Source organism: Pelophylax lessonae, assembly GCF_965119305.1.
Source record: "Pelophylax lessonae genome assembly, chromosome: 1".
NCBI classification, from domain to species: domain Eukaryota; kingdom Metazoa; phylum Chordata; class Amphibia; order Anura; family Ranidae; genus Pelophylax; species Pelophylax lessonae.
Window position 1 is genome coordinate 71,001,709 of NC_138768.1, and position 17,415 is coordinate 71,019,123.

Sequence of the window (17,415 nt, forward strand, 5' to 3'; positions counted from 1 at the left end):
AGAGCTGCAGTTCGGCCCCACCTCCCGATCTCTCATTGGCTCACTGGCTGTGATTATCAGATATTTTCCGCATGCCTCATTTCAATAACCCCTCCTTGTGCACTGGCAGAGAGCACAAGAAGTTATCAGATCAGACAATTTTTGAAAAACATACAGGTATTTTTTTTTTTTTTTTTTTGCACTTATCGAACAGATCTAACAAAACTTTTTCAATGGTATACTCAGCTGATCAAACGGGAGCAAACAAGAGAAGTATGTTAGGGTTTACATACACTTTAAAAGAAAGCTTTGTGGCCCCTTAAGTGCATTAGCGTATTTTCTAACATTTCTTGGTCAATTCTCAAATAGTTAGTGGTTGTGCAGACATGTGGAGAGAGAAGTACAGCCAGGTCCAAGCTTCCAAAAAAGCATGTATTTCATCTTACCTCTTGTGTACCTGTTTCCATGTCCGTCATGCCAATCACTGAGAAATCCCCATAGCGGTCTCCATTAGCATCGATGGACACCTGACCGGCAATACCTGTGGAATGGCACGCAAGGAATTAGAAAACAAATTACTTCAAATACTTAAGTGTCCAAGTCAAACACAAAAAAGTGAGTCTGCAGATTTCTCGCAAGCGATACAACAGGAAATCTCATCAGACTCCAAGATTTTCATTGGCTTTACAAGCTGAATTGAAATTTCATCCCACTGTCTGCATTCCTAAAACCTGAAGCTTGCTTAGTTTTCAGGAACACAAAACTGGACCCTGTGTATCACGGATTGTTGTGGAAATTTTATTAGGACTAGTGTGGACATTTTTCAGGACCTGTTTTATTTAGATTGTCATTATGGCATTATGATTGTTGAATTTCTTGCATTATGCGCATTAGGACATGTACGGGCAAACCTGCATTGAGGAAAGACTACTGGCAGTGAAAACCTTCCCTTAGATGTGTAGACGCATTCGCTCTACATAGACATCTCCACCCGCGACCACTCCATGCGTGGGTCTGTTTCCCGGTATAGATCTCCGGTGCGGAGTCAATACTGTTTTGATATTTATCTGCCTTTATGAAGAGATAAAAGCTCATGTCTTTCATGTCTTTCTACTATGCTTGATCACCATAGTAAAAAAACGTACATCTCTTTCCCTGCAGATAGCCTCTCATCTAAGGGAACAGTAGTATAATCCTATTAGGCATTGCCCTCTGAGCTTTGCTGAATGGGATTCACAACAGTAATAGAGGTGGGGATACATGCACGAGTTTGAGCAGAGCAGCGTTCACGGTTCTGCACGCTGGTTTCATTGTGTGGTGTTAGGTAGGAAGCCGTGCACTCTGTTCTGCTCATTCACGATCATGCACTCCCCCTTTCTATTGTATATTTGAATGTATACAAGTGTGTCATTGGCTGATTCTATGTGAGTAATTTGTGTCATGTGACTGTACATTTGGAACTGATTGGCTGATGTTGTATAGCCATCACTTCCTGTTGTTGTCTCATAAATAAACGGAGATTCCTGCCTTAGGCAGGACCAGGGGCGTAACTACAGGGGTTGCAGGGGTTGCGATTGCTACCGGGCCCCATGCTCCAGGGGGCCCAGTAGCAAACCAGTGGGTGAACTTCCAGGATTGCAAAAGTCACACTTGCGACCGGGCCCTGGCATTGCACCACTGTGGGGAGGCCCCAAGATTGCAGGAAGGGAGCCCACTGCAGAACTTGTGAAAGGATCCTGCTGCGGGACCGTAATAAAAGGCCATGCAATGAGAGTAAAGAGCCCCAGGATTAGTGGGAAGAGCCCTGGGCTTGAAGGGAAGGGCCCCGGCCAGGGATAAGCGGGGGCCCTTCATGGTTTCTTGCATCGGGGCCCTGAAGGCTCTAGTTACGCCTCTGGGCAGGACATTCTTTTGAGCATCCAATGTGATAGCAGCCTTTGTGTCTGTATCACTGGGTACTGCTGAGTGGGCTTAATTACTTTATACAAAAGAGCTGAGAACTGTGCTTTTAAGCAAAATGGGATTGATTGCGCTTGGCGTATATTATTATACAAAAGTGCAGAGCGTATATTAATTTCCAAGACAGGATACAATGAAAAAGTATTAAAGACAAGAGCATAGTAACTGAGTACTATATCAAATTCACCTAGAGGACAAGAAAACCATGTTCATATATATAAAATAATGATATACCGTAAAACAAATATGCAGAGCTGGGCAGAAATTGAATATTTGACTATTTTAACCTAAATTATATTTCCCAACTGCCCTTCCTTTGCACCCAAATGCATCTGTTCTATTTTATTTAACAGCTATCAATTATGTCTGAAGTAGTCTCTAGAAAATAAAAATACTATCTAAATGCAAACTCTAACTAAAGGCCCGTTCACATGATAAGAAAATCGAAAGTAAAATTTTGGCCGACGAACGATCTGCCGATTTTCGGTTCGTATACACCACTTTTGAGTACACAATGGGACCAGAGCATGTATGTAAAATGAAAATGTATTTAAAGTGAAGCAATACCTTTTTTCACTTCTCAATGCCTGTAAATACACTAGCTCTATGGAAAATGTTGGTCAGCTTGACATGGCACTGCTCCTGGTTTTTAACATTTAACATTGGCGTCTATGGGAAATGTTGGTCAAATTGACATGGCACTGCTCCGGAACCATAAATGGCAGGGACACATTATGGGACCCAGGACTCAAATATGGTAGATTACCTAGGCAAGCTGGCTTCAGATATGTTGTAGTCCTGGGTCCCCTCTCTGTACTCCCCAAGTTTGGTGTCCCTGTCACTTATGGTTCAGGAGCAGTGCCATGTCAAGCTGACCAAGATTTCCCATAGATGCCAATGTTAAAAACCAGGAGCAGTGCCATGTCAAGCTAACCAAGATTTCCCATAGACGCCAATATGTCCATACTCGAAAGTGTATGTAAAGTGAGGGTACGTAAAGCAGGGTATGCCTGTATAGTGCTTTCGACAGCCGATTACGAATTTTCGTATGTCAAAAAAAGGATGTGTCGGCTATCAAATTTTTATTGTACGTAAACACAAAGTCCAATTTATGTTTTAGAACAGTTTTCGTCTGAAAAAATTAGTAAGAGCAAGACTACGCATGCTCGGAAACAAAATAATACATACAAAAAAATTCAACACATGACATCACTTCTGAAGTTGAATTCTGTCGTACGAGAATTTTCGTATGAAAGTAACCTCTTCATTTTCGATATGAGACTAACATGTAACAAAAAACCTACGAAAATCCGTCCAATAATCTGATTGTGTGTACGAGGCCCTAAACTTTGCATTTTTAGGTTGTTTTTTTCTGCCTTTTTAACTATTGTAGAAGTTTTCCCTCATTTTTTTTATCCTACTGACAATCTCTGCCAAGAGATGACACACAAGATCCTGCCACTGGAAATAATTGAATGGGGTTTTATAGCTGGATCTGTATTTGTTTGGGATATTTCCAGTCACTTCCTATCCCAGAATTAGGGGACAGTAAGTATTGAGAAATCTCCATAATCTCTATAATGGGGGTGTAGACAGATCCTAAATCCTCCAGACTATCCAAAATGTAAAAAAATTAGATGTTGGTGGTTGGAATTTGGATAGAAGGCCTGGTTTACACTGGTGTGATTTCAGATGCGACTTGGTTCACTCAGAATCGCCTGACAATGGAAATCAAATTCATTTTAATGGTGTCTGTTCACATCAATGCAACGCAACTGCAATGCGACTTTGGGGAAGGGTCCTGTGCTACTTTGGTGCGATGTAGCGCAATTTTCATAGACTTTAAGGGAAATGCATCAAAAACCCATAAATGCACTTTTTTGCCCAACTATTGTCCTCCTCCTCTTTCAAAAATACAGTTGCACTACAGAATCACATTAGAAATCAGATGAAATTGTGGTTGCACTAGTGTAAACCAGGCCTTAATCTCCAGATTATTTGAAGTATATTTTTGTCAGTGGTTGTATTGCTTGTTTTCAGACAATAACCTAAAAAAAGGATTCCTTACAATTTGTCAAAAGTTTGTTGTCATTTCCTTTTTTTTTTAAACTCTTTTTATTCAAATTTTCATAACAATACAAAGAAAACACTTTCCACATTTGAAATCATCCCAATTTCAGGCAATACACGTCACACTTAACATATATTAATTCAGCACTAGACCAATAGTACACCTCTTGGCTATTATACATAAAAAATAACAACTTCTGCAACATATTTATCCCAGACATAGATTCACATAAAGTGACTTCAATTGGCTCCCAGATCTAACATTATTTAACTGGGTCCAAAGCCTTTGATCAACAAACCTCAAACTAAGGGAATCTCAAAACCGAACCCCACAAATTCAGTATCAACTTTAAAAGCATGAAAAATTTACTACCACCAGGAGACATACACTGTATCACACCAATTTAATCAGAGACTGGAGATGCACTTTTCGTCCACCTTCCCCACGCTTTCTCAAATTTATGGGGTACTTGTTGTAAGTATGGTGTGAAACGCGTTAGCTGTATTGTATGCTGTATCTCCTTCCCTCGTTTGCTGTATGGAGTGTCGTAAGTTTTTTACTCAATAAAAAGGTGATTTTATTGGAGAGAGGCCATCCAGACATTTCTTCATACCAGATCATCTGCTACATGCACAGGCCAGCACTCTGTTTGTGCAGTGGAGATGGAATACTTAAGGGGTGCCTACTTGGAGTGGAGTACTACTTACCAGGCAGATGTACAGTGCCTTGAAAAAGTATTCATACCTTTTGAAATTTTTCACACTTTGTTATTTTACAACCAAAAATGTAACTGGATTTTATTGGGATCTTATGTGATAGACCAAGACAAAGTAGCACATAGTTGTGAAGTGAAAGGAAAATAATAAATGGTTTTCAATTTTTTTTTTTTTTTTAATAAATATCTGAAAAGTGTGGTGTGCATTTGTAGTCAGTACTTTGTAGAACCACCTTTCACTGCAATTACAGAGCACCTGGGAACAGCAATTTTTAAGTCTTGCCACAGATTCTCAATTGGATTTAGGTCTGGACTTTGACTGGGCCATTCAAACACATGCTTTAACCACTTGCCGTCTGAGTACGGTAGTACTACTGCGGCAAAGTGGTTCGTTATCGTCTGACGACGTAGTATTAACGTCGTCAGACACTCCCCCTTCTGGGCGGCGCTTGCGCGCCACCGGAGGCTCGCTCCCGCTGTTTTCATTCACAGCGGGAGTCGGGCCAGGGGAGGAGCAGCGGCGATCGCCGCTGCTCTGCCCCGATCGCCGGGGATCTAGTGTGGAGATCCGCCCGCCTGTGTAAACACAAGCGGGCGGATCTCCATAGTGACAGGGAGTGACAGATCGGACTGTTCAGCATAGCTGGACATCCGATCTGTCCATGACTCACTCAGTCACCTCCCTCCCTACACGTCAGTAAGCACCAGGCATACATTAACCCCTCCCTCTCCAATAAAATTAACCCCTTCCCTGCCAGTGTCATTTTTACAGTAACAGTGCATATATATAGCACTGATTACTGCAGTAATGTCACTGGTACCCCCAAAAGTGTCAAAAATGTCAGTCAAGGGTCCGATCTGTCCGCTGCAATGTCGCAGTCCCACAAAAAAAATCGCTGATCGCCGCCATTACGCGTTAAAAAAAAAAACACCAAAAATGACAGAAATCTTTCCCTTTGTTAGTAAACGCAATAACTTTTGCGCAAACCAATCAAAATACGCTTATTGCGATTTTTTTTTACCAAACATAGGTAGCAGAAAACAAATTGGCCAAAAATTTTTTAAAAAATTGGTTTTTACATCTTTTTTGGGGGGAATTTCATATAAAAAAATGTTAAAAATATTGTTATTTTTTCAAAATAAATGCTCTTTTTTTGTTTATAGCGCAAAAAGTAAAAATCGCACAGGTGATCAAATACCACCAAAAGAAAGCTCTGTTTGTGGGAAAAGAAGGACGTAAATTTTGTTTGGGTACGGCGTCGCACGACCGCGCAATTGTCAGTTGACGTCGCACAGCGCCGAATCGCAAAAAGTGGCCTGGACGGAAGATAGCAAAATCCTCCGGTGGTAAAGTGGTTAAACTTAACCATCCCATTGTAGCTCTGGCTGAATGTTTAGGGTTGTTGTCTTGCTGGAAGGTTAACCTCTGCCCAAGTCTCAAGTCTTTTGCAGACTCTTTCTTCTAGGCTTGCCTTGCATTTGGCTCCATCCATCTTCCCATCAACTCTGACCAGCTTCCCTGTCACTGCTGAGGAAAAGCATCCCCACAACATGATGCTGCCACAGCCATGTTTCACGATGGGGATGGTGTGTTCAGAGTGATGTGTAGTGTTAGTTTTCTGCCACACATAGCGTTTTGCTTTTAGGCCAAAAAGTAAAATTTTGGTCTCATCTGACCATAGCACCTTCTTCCACATGATTGCTGTGTCCCCCACATGGCTTCTCGCAGACTGAAAATGGGACTTCTTATGTTTTTTTTTTAACAATGGCTTTCTTCTTGCCACTCTTCCATAAAGGGCAGATTTGTGGAGTGCACGACTAATAGTTGTCCTGTGGAAAGATTCTCCCACCTGAGCTGTGGATCTCTGCAACTCCTCCAGAGTTACCATGGGCCTCCTGGCCGCTTCTCTGATTAATGCTCTCCTTGCCACGACTGTCAGTTTAGGTCAGGGGTCTTCAAACTTTAGCGATCCAGTTGTTCAGGAACTACAATTCCCATCATGCCTAGTCATGCCTGTGTATGTCAGAGTTTTACAATGCCTCATGGGATGTGTAGTTCTGCAACAGCTGCAGGGCCGTAGTTTGAGGATCCTTGGTTTAGGTGGACGGCCATGTTTTGGTAGGTTTGCAGTTGTGCCATACTCTTTCCATTTTTGGATGATGGATTAAACAGTGCTCTGTGAGATGTTCGAAGCTTGGGATATTTTTTTATAACCTAACCCTGCTTTAAACGTCTTCACAACTTCATCCATGACCTGTCTGGTGTGTTCCTTTGCATTCATGATGCTGTTTGTTCACTAAGGTTCTCTAACAAACCTCTTTGGGCTTCACAGAACAGCTTTATTTATGCTGAGATTAAATTACACACAGGTGGACTATTTAAAAATTAGGTGACTATTTGAGGCAATTGGTTCCACTAGATTTTAGTTAGGGGTATCAGAGTAAAGAGGGCTGAATGTAAATGCACGCCACACTTTTCAGATACAGTATTTGTAAAAAAAATGTAAAAAAAAACCTTTATCATTTTCGTTCCACTTCACAATTATGTGTCACTTTGTGTTTTTTGTTTTCACATAAAATCACAATAAAATATATTTTCGCTTTTGGTTGTAACATGACAAAATGTGGAAATTTTAGAAAGTGGAAATTTGGAAATTTCAAGGCACTATACATTGCCTGGGATTTACACTGCGAGTATACAGATATACAGCTGTAGGCACAGGCGTAGCTTGCTATAGGATAGTCAATTTTGACTTTTTTAATTCATGTCCACTTTAAGGCGAATTAGTTGACCTATGAAAAAGGCCACGGCTTTCCTTTAAATAACACCTTCTGTTTTCAACAGAATTTCAATGGTAATGAAGACTGATTGTAGGTTAGCTATCAAAAAGAAAATAAATATTTTCGTCAGTCATCCTGAATTCTTGGTAGTCTTTCAAAGACCGAAGAGCGCATGGAACAATACATGGATCCAGTAAAGAACATCCCATTGTTTGCATATTGAAGATTAGATTTGGAAAGGTTTCTCAGTATTCTGAGATAAGCAGCCTATAACCTTGCAAAGCACAAGAGATCCAGAAAAATGACAGGGGTCAAAGAACATTCTCCATTTGGTTTGTATCAAACTCTGTCTTTCACAGTTATGAAAAGGGAAAAAAAAACTTTATAGTTAATGAGCAGATTAAAGAAAAGCCAGTGCCTGGTGTGATGTTCCATTTACTGTAAAAAGAAGCATAGGAGTATTTCTTCCCAAATTTTGTACTTGCTATCCATCTTCTATCTTGGTGTAAAATTCATGCCCTGACGAATTCTCACTTATTAGACATCTGTTACTGTAGTGTACACAACCTGTCTACTGGGCTTAATTCTGTGCAGAATACAGCAAAGTAATTAGCCTCTGTGACCAATCAGGAAGCTGATTACATTAGTCTTGGCTATTTTGACCACTTGACCTCTGGAAGTTTTACCCCCCTTTCTGACCAGGCAATTCTTTGCGATACGGCACTGCGTTATTTTAACTGACAATTACGCATCCATGTGATGCCGTACCCAAATAAAATGTATTTTTCCCCCACAAAAAGAGCTTTCTTTTGGTGGTATTTGAGCCTCTGTGGTTTTTATTTTTTGCGCTATAGAAAAAAAAAAAAAAAATAGTCAATTTTGAAAAAAAAAATAAAAAATCATATATATATATATATATATATATATATATATATATATATATATATATATATATATATATTTATTTATTTATTTTACTTTCTGCTATAAAACATATCCAATAAAAATGTAAAAACATCTAATTTCTTCATCAATTTAGGCCAATATGTATCCTGTTACATACTTTTGGTAAAAAAAAATCCCAACAAGTGTATATTGATTGGTTTGCGCAAAAGTTATAGCGTCTACAAGTGATAGGATATATTTATGGAAATGTTATTTATTTTTATTTTTCTACTAGTAATACCGGCAGTCAGCGATTAATAGCAGGCCTTCAATATTGCAACATTGCAACATTCCGGACGCTAACTGACACTTTTTGGGGAGCAGTGACACAAAATCAGTGCTAAAAATATGCACTATCACTGTACTAATGACACTGGCTGGGAAGGGGTTAACATCAGGGGCGATCAAAGGGTTAACTATGTTCCTAGCTAGTGTTTTACTACTGTGGGGGGTACTTTTACTAGAGAAAGGCATAGATCCCTACCCCTGCTATGTAGGAACACAGGATCAATGCCTTCCTTACTGACAGAACAGCTATTTGCCTGTTTACATAGGCAGATCGCCGTTCTTCCTGTGTACAGAATGATCAGCAAGTGCCGGTGGACATCGGGTGCACAGGATCCGCTGATCAGCTCCCACTGTGTAGAATCACAGCGCGAGGGAGCCGCGAGTGGAGTGCATTCGCATCCGATACCCGGAAGTGCAGAATCACATTTGACATTTGACAGGTAAAATCGCATGACAATTCGCAACCTATTGCCCGCAATGGCACCGTTCCAGTCAGTGCAATGTCAACTTTATGGCGCTGCAAGCGATTTGCAAAAATAGTTCCTGCACTAGTTTTGAGGATTTCGGGTGCGACTTCAATAGACATCTATGCATGAAGCTGCACTGATATCTTTCAAGTCGCACCCGATTTCAAAGCCGTGTTTAGTGTGAAGGCGGGCTTAAGTGTTACAGAGGTCCTGCTTTCCCCTGAGAGATGTCCGGGGATCCTAAAGCCAAAAATACAATATGTTGCAGTTTATAGTACTTAGATGTGGCTTTTCAAGCTAAGAATATTTTCAGCAAATACAGAAAATAAACAAGCAAAAAGTTAGGGGAGCATACCCTGAACATGTATTTCTAAAGCTGGTGCAGCTATGAACCAAGCAACATGCATATTAAAAAAAGAATAGCGCACACATGCAAAAGAAATGACTATCAAATATGAAGACAATCCATAAATAAAAATGGGGATTTGGTCCCACCATATGGCCATATCGTGCTCAAGCCCACCACTACGTCAAAGTACCCCATTGTCAGTGGGTCCTACACTATCCATAAAAAAGGGGTGAATCCAGCCTCTCTAACCCTTGGAGACAACACTCCTTGCTGGGAGAGATGTGCTAATGCACTACAGGGGTCTCCTCCTATATCTACTTGATAGTGGACTCTGATAGAGTACAGGTGGATAGTGTAGGACCCACTGACAATGGGGTACTTTGACGTAGTGGTGGGCTTGAGCACGATATGGCCATATGGTGGGACCAAATCCCCATTTTTATTTATGGATTGTCTTCATATTTGATAGTCATTTCTTTTGCATGTGTGCGCTATTATTTTTTTAAAATACAGAAAATACCTGATGATCAGTGTCTTTGTTACTTCCTGCACTGAAGAATACCTTCCTTTCTAGTGATCTTCTATAAATTACCAATTGTCCTGCCAACCATGTAATGGAGATGAAGAGATACGGACAAGTTTGGAACCCATATAAGGGGAGCAGCCTAGGGGGACAACTATGGCTCCCTCCAAAGATACAGTGGAGGAGTGATGTAGTCAAACCAGGGAGAGGAATTGTCTTATTTGTAGAATTATCTGGGGAAAATAAATCAAAAGAAGCCTGATCAAAGAAAAGGAAAAAAAAAAAGTAGCTCATGTACTTTTTTAAGTGTTAAGCATTTTGTGTCAGGCGCCAGAACGCTCATATGTGAACAGGGGCCATTGAAATGAATAGGATTTGGCTTGTTGAGCATTTTATAGCTACAAGCTTAAAGCAGAAAATTGCTCAGGTGTGAATGGGGCCTAAGAGTCTTTGCTGTTATTTTCAGCATTTCCTAGAACAATAAACTTTAAGGGTAGAAGGGTCAAAGATGGGTTGTTTTAATACTTTTTTGCTGCATGCCTTAAATTATTTTAATGTTTTATTTTTTTTTTAAATTAAAATAATAAACATGCCATACTTACCTGCTCTGTGCAATAGTTTGCACAGAGCAGCCCTGATCCTCTTCTTCTGGAGTCCTCCACCAGGGTGCTTCTGGCTCCTCCTCCTCCATAGAAAGCCGCTTACTTTGAGAGCACTTGTGCGGGCTTGATCCTGAGCTGCCTTGTCTGTGTCTATAGACACAGACAGTGCGGCTCAGCCGCGCCCCTGCTCCCTCGTCGCAAAGTTTGATTGACAGCAGTGGGAGCCAATGGCTCCCGCTGCTCTCAATCTGCCCTGTGAGGAGGATAGGAGAGAGATGCAGTTCTTGAGTACAGTGCAGGATCGAAACAAGGCTCGGGAAAGTGTAAGGGAGGTAAAGGGGAGATCCTATAGCACAGAAGGTTTTTTTTTTACTGCAAAAAATGCCTTAACGTAAAACACCTTAAGGCTTTAGAACTATTTTATTTCTGGGCATGGGTGCCCTAATTGTGCCCATGTATGCCTCCTGGGCAATGTCTTAGTATGTCACCTAGTCATAGGCTTTAGATACTAGACTCACTGCACAAAGCACATTTACCATCCTATGCATCCCTTCAGATGTGCAAACCTACTTCTACAACAACTTGAAAGCCCAGATAACACGAATAGATGCCAACAATTCAATGCTAAAAAAAAAAGCATTACATTTCTTCAAAGCCATGGACTCTTCTGTATCTCACCCTGGGGACTACACTGGATATAAAGGTACAACTAACAGCTTTGATTTACCAGTCTGCAGGAAAGAGTAAAGTAGAAACACAGGATGCCTTCTTTTGTAATACATAACACTGTAGGAAGCCTATCTTTCCTTTCCATGTGTTTATTGTGCCTTGATTTGCAGCAAGCGGTTGAGTATGGCTTAGCCAGGCATAAGGATGAATATTACTGGTAATGTGCATGTATAGTTGTTCTTTTTTGTTTTTTTAATTTTTATAGATAGGGCAGGTTATTTTTTGCACTCTGTGTGTCATTATGAAGATTCCCCTTCATCTCTTGTGACGGAGAGGAAATTTCCCATAGTGAAAGGATTTCCCTCTTAGACAGTTGTTACAGGAACAGATGGTCTTATTAGAAGATTTCCTCTCGCCTCTTGTCCTAGTGAAACTCTAAAGTTTTGGATTTCCCCTAAGTTTCTGCCCCAGAGACAATGATCACCAGAACAAACACCAGGGTAATTAAAGAGGAAAATCTTCTCAATGGGACAAAGGCAGCAATAAAAAAAATAGCAGAGAACCTATTCCTTCCATACCCCAAAAAAGTTTTCCATTTAGATACATTTAAACCATATCATCATCATGAAAAAAATGCATTTATTATTATCTACTTCTGCACAGCCCCTCCATGGCAATAGAGCGAGGCAAGACAGTGCACACATTTCTGACAACAATTCATAAGTGTGCCAGGTTTTATGCATGACAAGTAAACTCCCAGAACCCTGTCCAATGAACTCCATCCACTTCTCCATATATATGCTGCAGAGGGTGCATATAGCTGTCATGCCTCAGCAAGTCCAAAGAGTAAGTGAATGGGGGTTCTTCACCTAGCACTAGTCTGGGTAAAGCCTCCTAAAACTCACAAAAATGTTATACTAGGTACAATGCCTTGAATAAGTATTCATACCTCTTGAAATGTTCCACATTTTGTCATGTTACAGCCAAAAACATAAATGTATTTTATTGGGATTTTATGTGATAGACCAACACAAAGTGGCACATAATTGTGAAGTGGAAGGAAAGTAATAAATGGTTTTCAAAGTGTGGCATGCATTTGTATTCCGTCCCCTTTACTCTGATACACCCAACTAAAATCTAGTGGAACCAATTTCCTCCAATAGTCACCTAATTAGTAAATAAAGTCTACCTGTGTATAATTTTATCTCAGTATAAATACAGCTATTCTGTGAAGCCCTCAGAGGTTTACTAGAGAACCTTCGCAAACAAAGCATTAGGAAGGCCAAAGAACACAACGTACAGGTCAGGGATAAAGTTGTGGAGAAGTTTAAAGCAGGGTTAGGTTATAAAAAAATATCCCAAGCTTTGAACATCTCACAGAGCATTGTTCAATCCATCATCCGAAAATGGAAAGTGTATGGCACAACTGCAAACCTTCCACGACATTGCTGTCCACCTAAACTGACAGGCCAGGCAAGGAAAACATTAATCAGAGAAGCAGCCAAGAGGCCCATTGTAACTCTGGAGGAGCTGCAGAGATCCATAGCTCGGGTGGGAGAATCTGTCCACGGGACCACTATTAGTCATGCACTCCACAAATCTGGCCTTTTTGGAAGAATGGCAAGAAGAAAGCCATTGTTGAAGGAAAGCCATAAGTCCCGTTTGTGAGAAGCCATGTGGGGGGAAACAGCAAACATGTGGAAGAAGGTGCTTTGGTCAGAAAAGGGCCAAAATTGAACTTTTGGCCTAAAAGCAAAACGTTATGCACATCACCCTGAGCATACATGCCCACCATGAAACATGGTGGTGGCAGCATCATGTTCTGGAAAAGCTTTTTATTAGCAGGGACAGGAAGCTGGTCAGAGTTGATGAGAAGATGGATGGAAATACAGGGCAATCTTAGAAGAAAATATGTTAGAGTCTGCAAAAGACTTGAGACTGGGGCAGAGGTTAACCTTCCAGCAGGACAACAACCCTAAACATAAACATACAGCCAACACTACAATGGAATGGTTTAGATCAAAGCATGTGTTAGAATGGCCCAGCCAAAGCCCAGACCTAAATCCAATTAAGAATCTGTAGCAAGACTTGGAAATATGGGGGGGGGGGGCACTGCAGAGGTGGATTTTTCAATTCTCCTGGGTTAGGGTACACACAGACATGATGTTTTGAGAGTTACCTGTCCAGATAGGTTTTGGGGTGGAAGCCTTGAACCCTGTTAGTCATAATTATGGAGGTTATTTAGTAATCAAAAAGGATAGATAAACTATCATGACTATCACATTTACCATCAATTGGTCAGCATCACCCTCCTGCCTCAATCTCCATTTTCCTACCCTCTCCATTGATTTAACCTTGTATGGTCAGTAGGGGATTCCTACAGGTTAATGGGGACTACTAGTCTTATGAGATTTTGTGATGTAATTCATTGGTTGTTTCTGTTCTTTTTGCTGGAGAGAAGCTGCACCAGGGGATTTACAGACAAGCATCTCGTTTCTAAATCATTACGCATGTAGATCTGTGCTTTCTCTACTTTTTCTGTAGCTTCTTAAATATTCCCCCACAAGTCATCAGATCGCCAGTCATCAGATTGCTAGCTCTGATATGAGGAAGAACTTGAAAACATGGCGACTGTCTCCACACAGAGGCATGTAACTAGGCGTAGGCAGTAATGGGAAAAAGGCGAGCTGCAGGGAGACCACAGGCAATAATTGGGACTCGTCCTCTGTTCCCTTCTGTCCTTTTTTTAGGCACGGAATTCACAGTACCGGTAGTCTTTAACAAAAGAAAATCACAGTACTTACTACAAAGACACTGGCATAACTACCTTCATATGTTCGGTTCCACATCCGATGAACAAGTTTATCGCCATCTTTTTTGCTGAAACCACTCTTCAATAGTTCATGTAATGCTATGGCATATAGGATAATAGCATCATGGAATCCTTCCACAAACATATTGACCTGAAATAGAACAAGGTAAGATGTGAAGTGTATACTGAGCTGATAAATACATGGCATGCATTCAATGCAAAAAGTGAAAAAACAACACACATCTTCATGTGGGGTTGTAGTTTACATAACCTGAACCATGCACTCTGAAGTATGAGGCAAGCTCTATGTTTCTTTCATTCAGGCTTGGTAGAGGCGAAGAGAACAGTAAGCAGTATAGTTTTAGAATGTGAGTTTTGGTGTTAATAGTGCAACATGTGGTGTGATGTGACACCTGGTCATCCACCTGAGTCTAAGCTCTAAATGGTATACATTTTACCACCAAGTTGGAAAGTTTTGAAACGGTTAGTGCATAAAACTGTGACGGAACTGCTTTGACACCCCACTTGGGTGCTTCCTTCCACCAAACAGTGCCTCCTGCCCTCCAAACTGTTACGAGCAGACTGAGAGCTAATACCAGCCCGGGTACTCCAAGCATCATACACAGACAAGATGTTGGGATAAGTACCAAATAAATGAATATTTATTGAAACTTAGAAACATACATGAAAACATCATCACCAATCCAATTAACAGCTAACATTTGATCTTAATTAAACAGTAATCTAATTAAACAGTAAGTTAATCAACAAATATATATTATCACACAATAATTTTGTAGCAAGGCGAAATGGAAATAATACTAGCAGACAGGCAGAAATAATAGGTGACTCAATTAACATAATTACCAATGGGAATGCACACCTAGGAGGCACGCAATGGGACAAAGACACTTAACACATGACACCATACCCAGATTATATCAGGAGACCCCCAGCACCAGGTTGCTTGAGCTGATTATGTTAACATCTGCTCTGAGCATCACAATCTAAAGCAGGCATTGCTGGTTTTGGGCATATTTATCGGGTCCTCCAGTTCCCAGAGTCTGTGTGTTTTACGGAGACATGAGCTTGAATCAGAAACAAGACCACTCCAAGGGTCCCCCAGGCACACACCTCCCCAAAAGTAGTGTTCCCTTTAAAGCTAGAATCCATAGTCAGTAGGCAAGAGGTCACCCTGCAGTCCTCTCCAAAAGTCAATTTCATGGCTGGGTCTGTCACAAAAACACAATTCCCTTTTCCCGACTTTAATAATAAAACAAATACAAAATAATAGGTGTGCTGCAAACGGTGCAGATCTTAAGTCTCATACTTGCAAAGGGGCTACAGTAACAGTCTGATAACAGGACAAACCTGTCTTACCTTTCAACATTGCTGGTACCTATATGGGTCCAGGGTTCGCCCATCACAGTGAGCATACCCCAGGAGGGATCTTCAGCGTTTGGGAACCATAGGATTGGACCACTGCCCTGGATCTGTAAAGCACCCTGCGGCTAACTACAGACATTGCACAACAAGTGCCGTGGTGAGGGCCCAAGCAGGGTCCAGTACCCAAAGCAACATTACAGGCTGTGCACACAGTGTGGGGTCCTGGATACAGTTCAAGAATTTACTGAGGTTGCACAGATGTTGAATCCCCTGTGATGAAGTCGGAAATTACAAAGCATGTAGGGCGTGGTTACGTGGCAACCAGATGTGACGTCTGAACACTAGGATTGTAGTGGATGAGAACGTAGTAGCCATCCTAACCAGCATGGAGGTGGTGAGACTACTGCAAGAGCATTGATTGGTGCCATATTATGCTAAAAGTGTGTTTTTATAGTTTTACATGTGAGTGTGCTTCTTTTTAAATAAAAAGCTTGTAGTTTGAGGTAATACACTATCAGAGGCATCTTTGTTCTCTTTCTTCTGCATATTCTTGCTGAAATGAGAGTGGAATAAGGGATTTGGAGATTGAGCTTGAGTTCTTAAAAGGGAGTTGAACAACATTTAAGCGCTATTGCTATTCATGAGAATGAATGGCAATTAGGTCTGGTGAGTGTTTCTCTAAATAAAGGGAGTGGAACATGCCTTTTTCACTTTGGTGGTGGATTTAAGGTGTGACACTTATATGGAGTTACAGTTATGGAACTTTCTATATTGATTTTCTTTTTTCTTATCTTTATTTGCTGAGTATTTTGTTTGCGCTACTGTGAATCATCATCTGTGTATCACAGGATTTTTTTTTCACTTTGATGACAGATCTAGATGCACTGTGTCTCTTGTAGTAGCAGAAATCAGTGAGGAGGGTGATTGAAGAGTTGATTGAATAACTCCAAGTAAATAAGAACTGGTTAAGCATAGAAAGGAGAGAGGTATATCACCTACAGTACATTAGTTAAAAAAACGGAGGTCTCACTGAGATCCTAGGGGTAAGCTCAAGGGGGGGCTGTCTTAAAGCTTTGCTAGTGTCCAATGACCTGAAGATAGCAGACTATAACCCAAAGGCTATGAATACCTGTGCTGTACCATTACTGTAAGATATTTACTTTTAAATGGACCTAAATGGACTTTTGAAATGAAAATCCTGAAATAATCAGATGTTTAGCCTAACATTTATCCTAGTCCACGCTGGCTATACCCCTACAGTTGGAATCTTTATCTTCTGAATCACCCTGAGCCTGTGCTCCCAGATTCTGTAGCACCTGAAAATGCAACTTGAGTGCAATTTGAAGCTTCAGCCCAAAGTGTGATCTTTATTATCATAATGTACTCCACATTGTATGTATGTAACATTAAGCAATGGTAATGTAACAGCGGTCAGTCCAGAAATTTGCAGTTTGGGTTGGGTAAAAGAATTCTGTTATCTCATTCTGAGACATGTTTGTTTTATCATTGCTCCTGCTCCACCACTGCTGATTCTGGATGCTGTTCAAAATACCATCCCCAGACCAAAACCCTAACAAACCTATCTACTCTGTGTTGGCTGCCGAGCTCTGCTATGGGAATGCTTCCATAGTCTACAGATATCTAAAATAATCCATTGATAGCAGAATAAGCAACATGTCAAATCCTAAATAACAGAGAGGAACAAGAGGACACTCAAAAATACCTTTCTAATGATATAAAGAGAATATTAATGTTCAGCTTTAAAGGCCATTGAAACACCATTTCCATTAAGCCGAATCAGCACCAGCTTCTCACAGCTCCTTCAGACCTCAAGCAAACCTGTGCTAAAAGCAACATGGAGGCTCTTAT

The 17,415-nt window shown here is 40.8% G+C and overlaps 1 protein-coding gene across 2 annotated transcripts in view; it reads right to left on the minus strand.

Moving 5' to 3' along the window:
* NPR3 (natriuretic peptide receptor 3) overlaps window positions 1–17,415 on the minus strand; it is a 163,734-nt gene that overhangs the window by 21,106 nt on the left and 125,213 nt on the right. For both annotated transcript variants that reach the window (XM_082272494.1, XM_082272493.1), the window contains exons 4-5: window positions 14,176–14,311; window positions 426–520 (exon numbers count right to left, since the gene is read on the minus strand). In XM_082272494.1, the coding sequence (XP_082128620.1) occupies window positions 426–520; window positions 14,176–14,311 (231 nt within the window). The remainder of the gene's footprint in view (window positions 1–425; window positions 521–14,175; window positions 14,312–17,415) is intronic.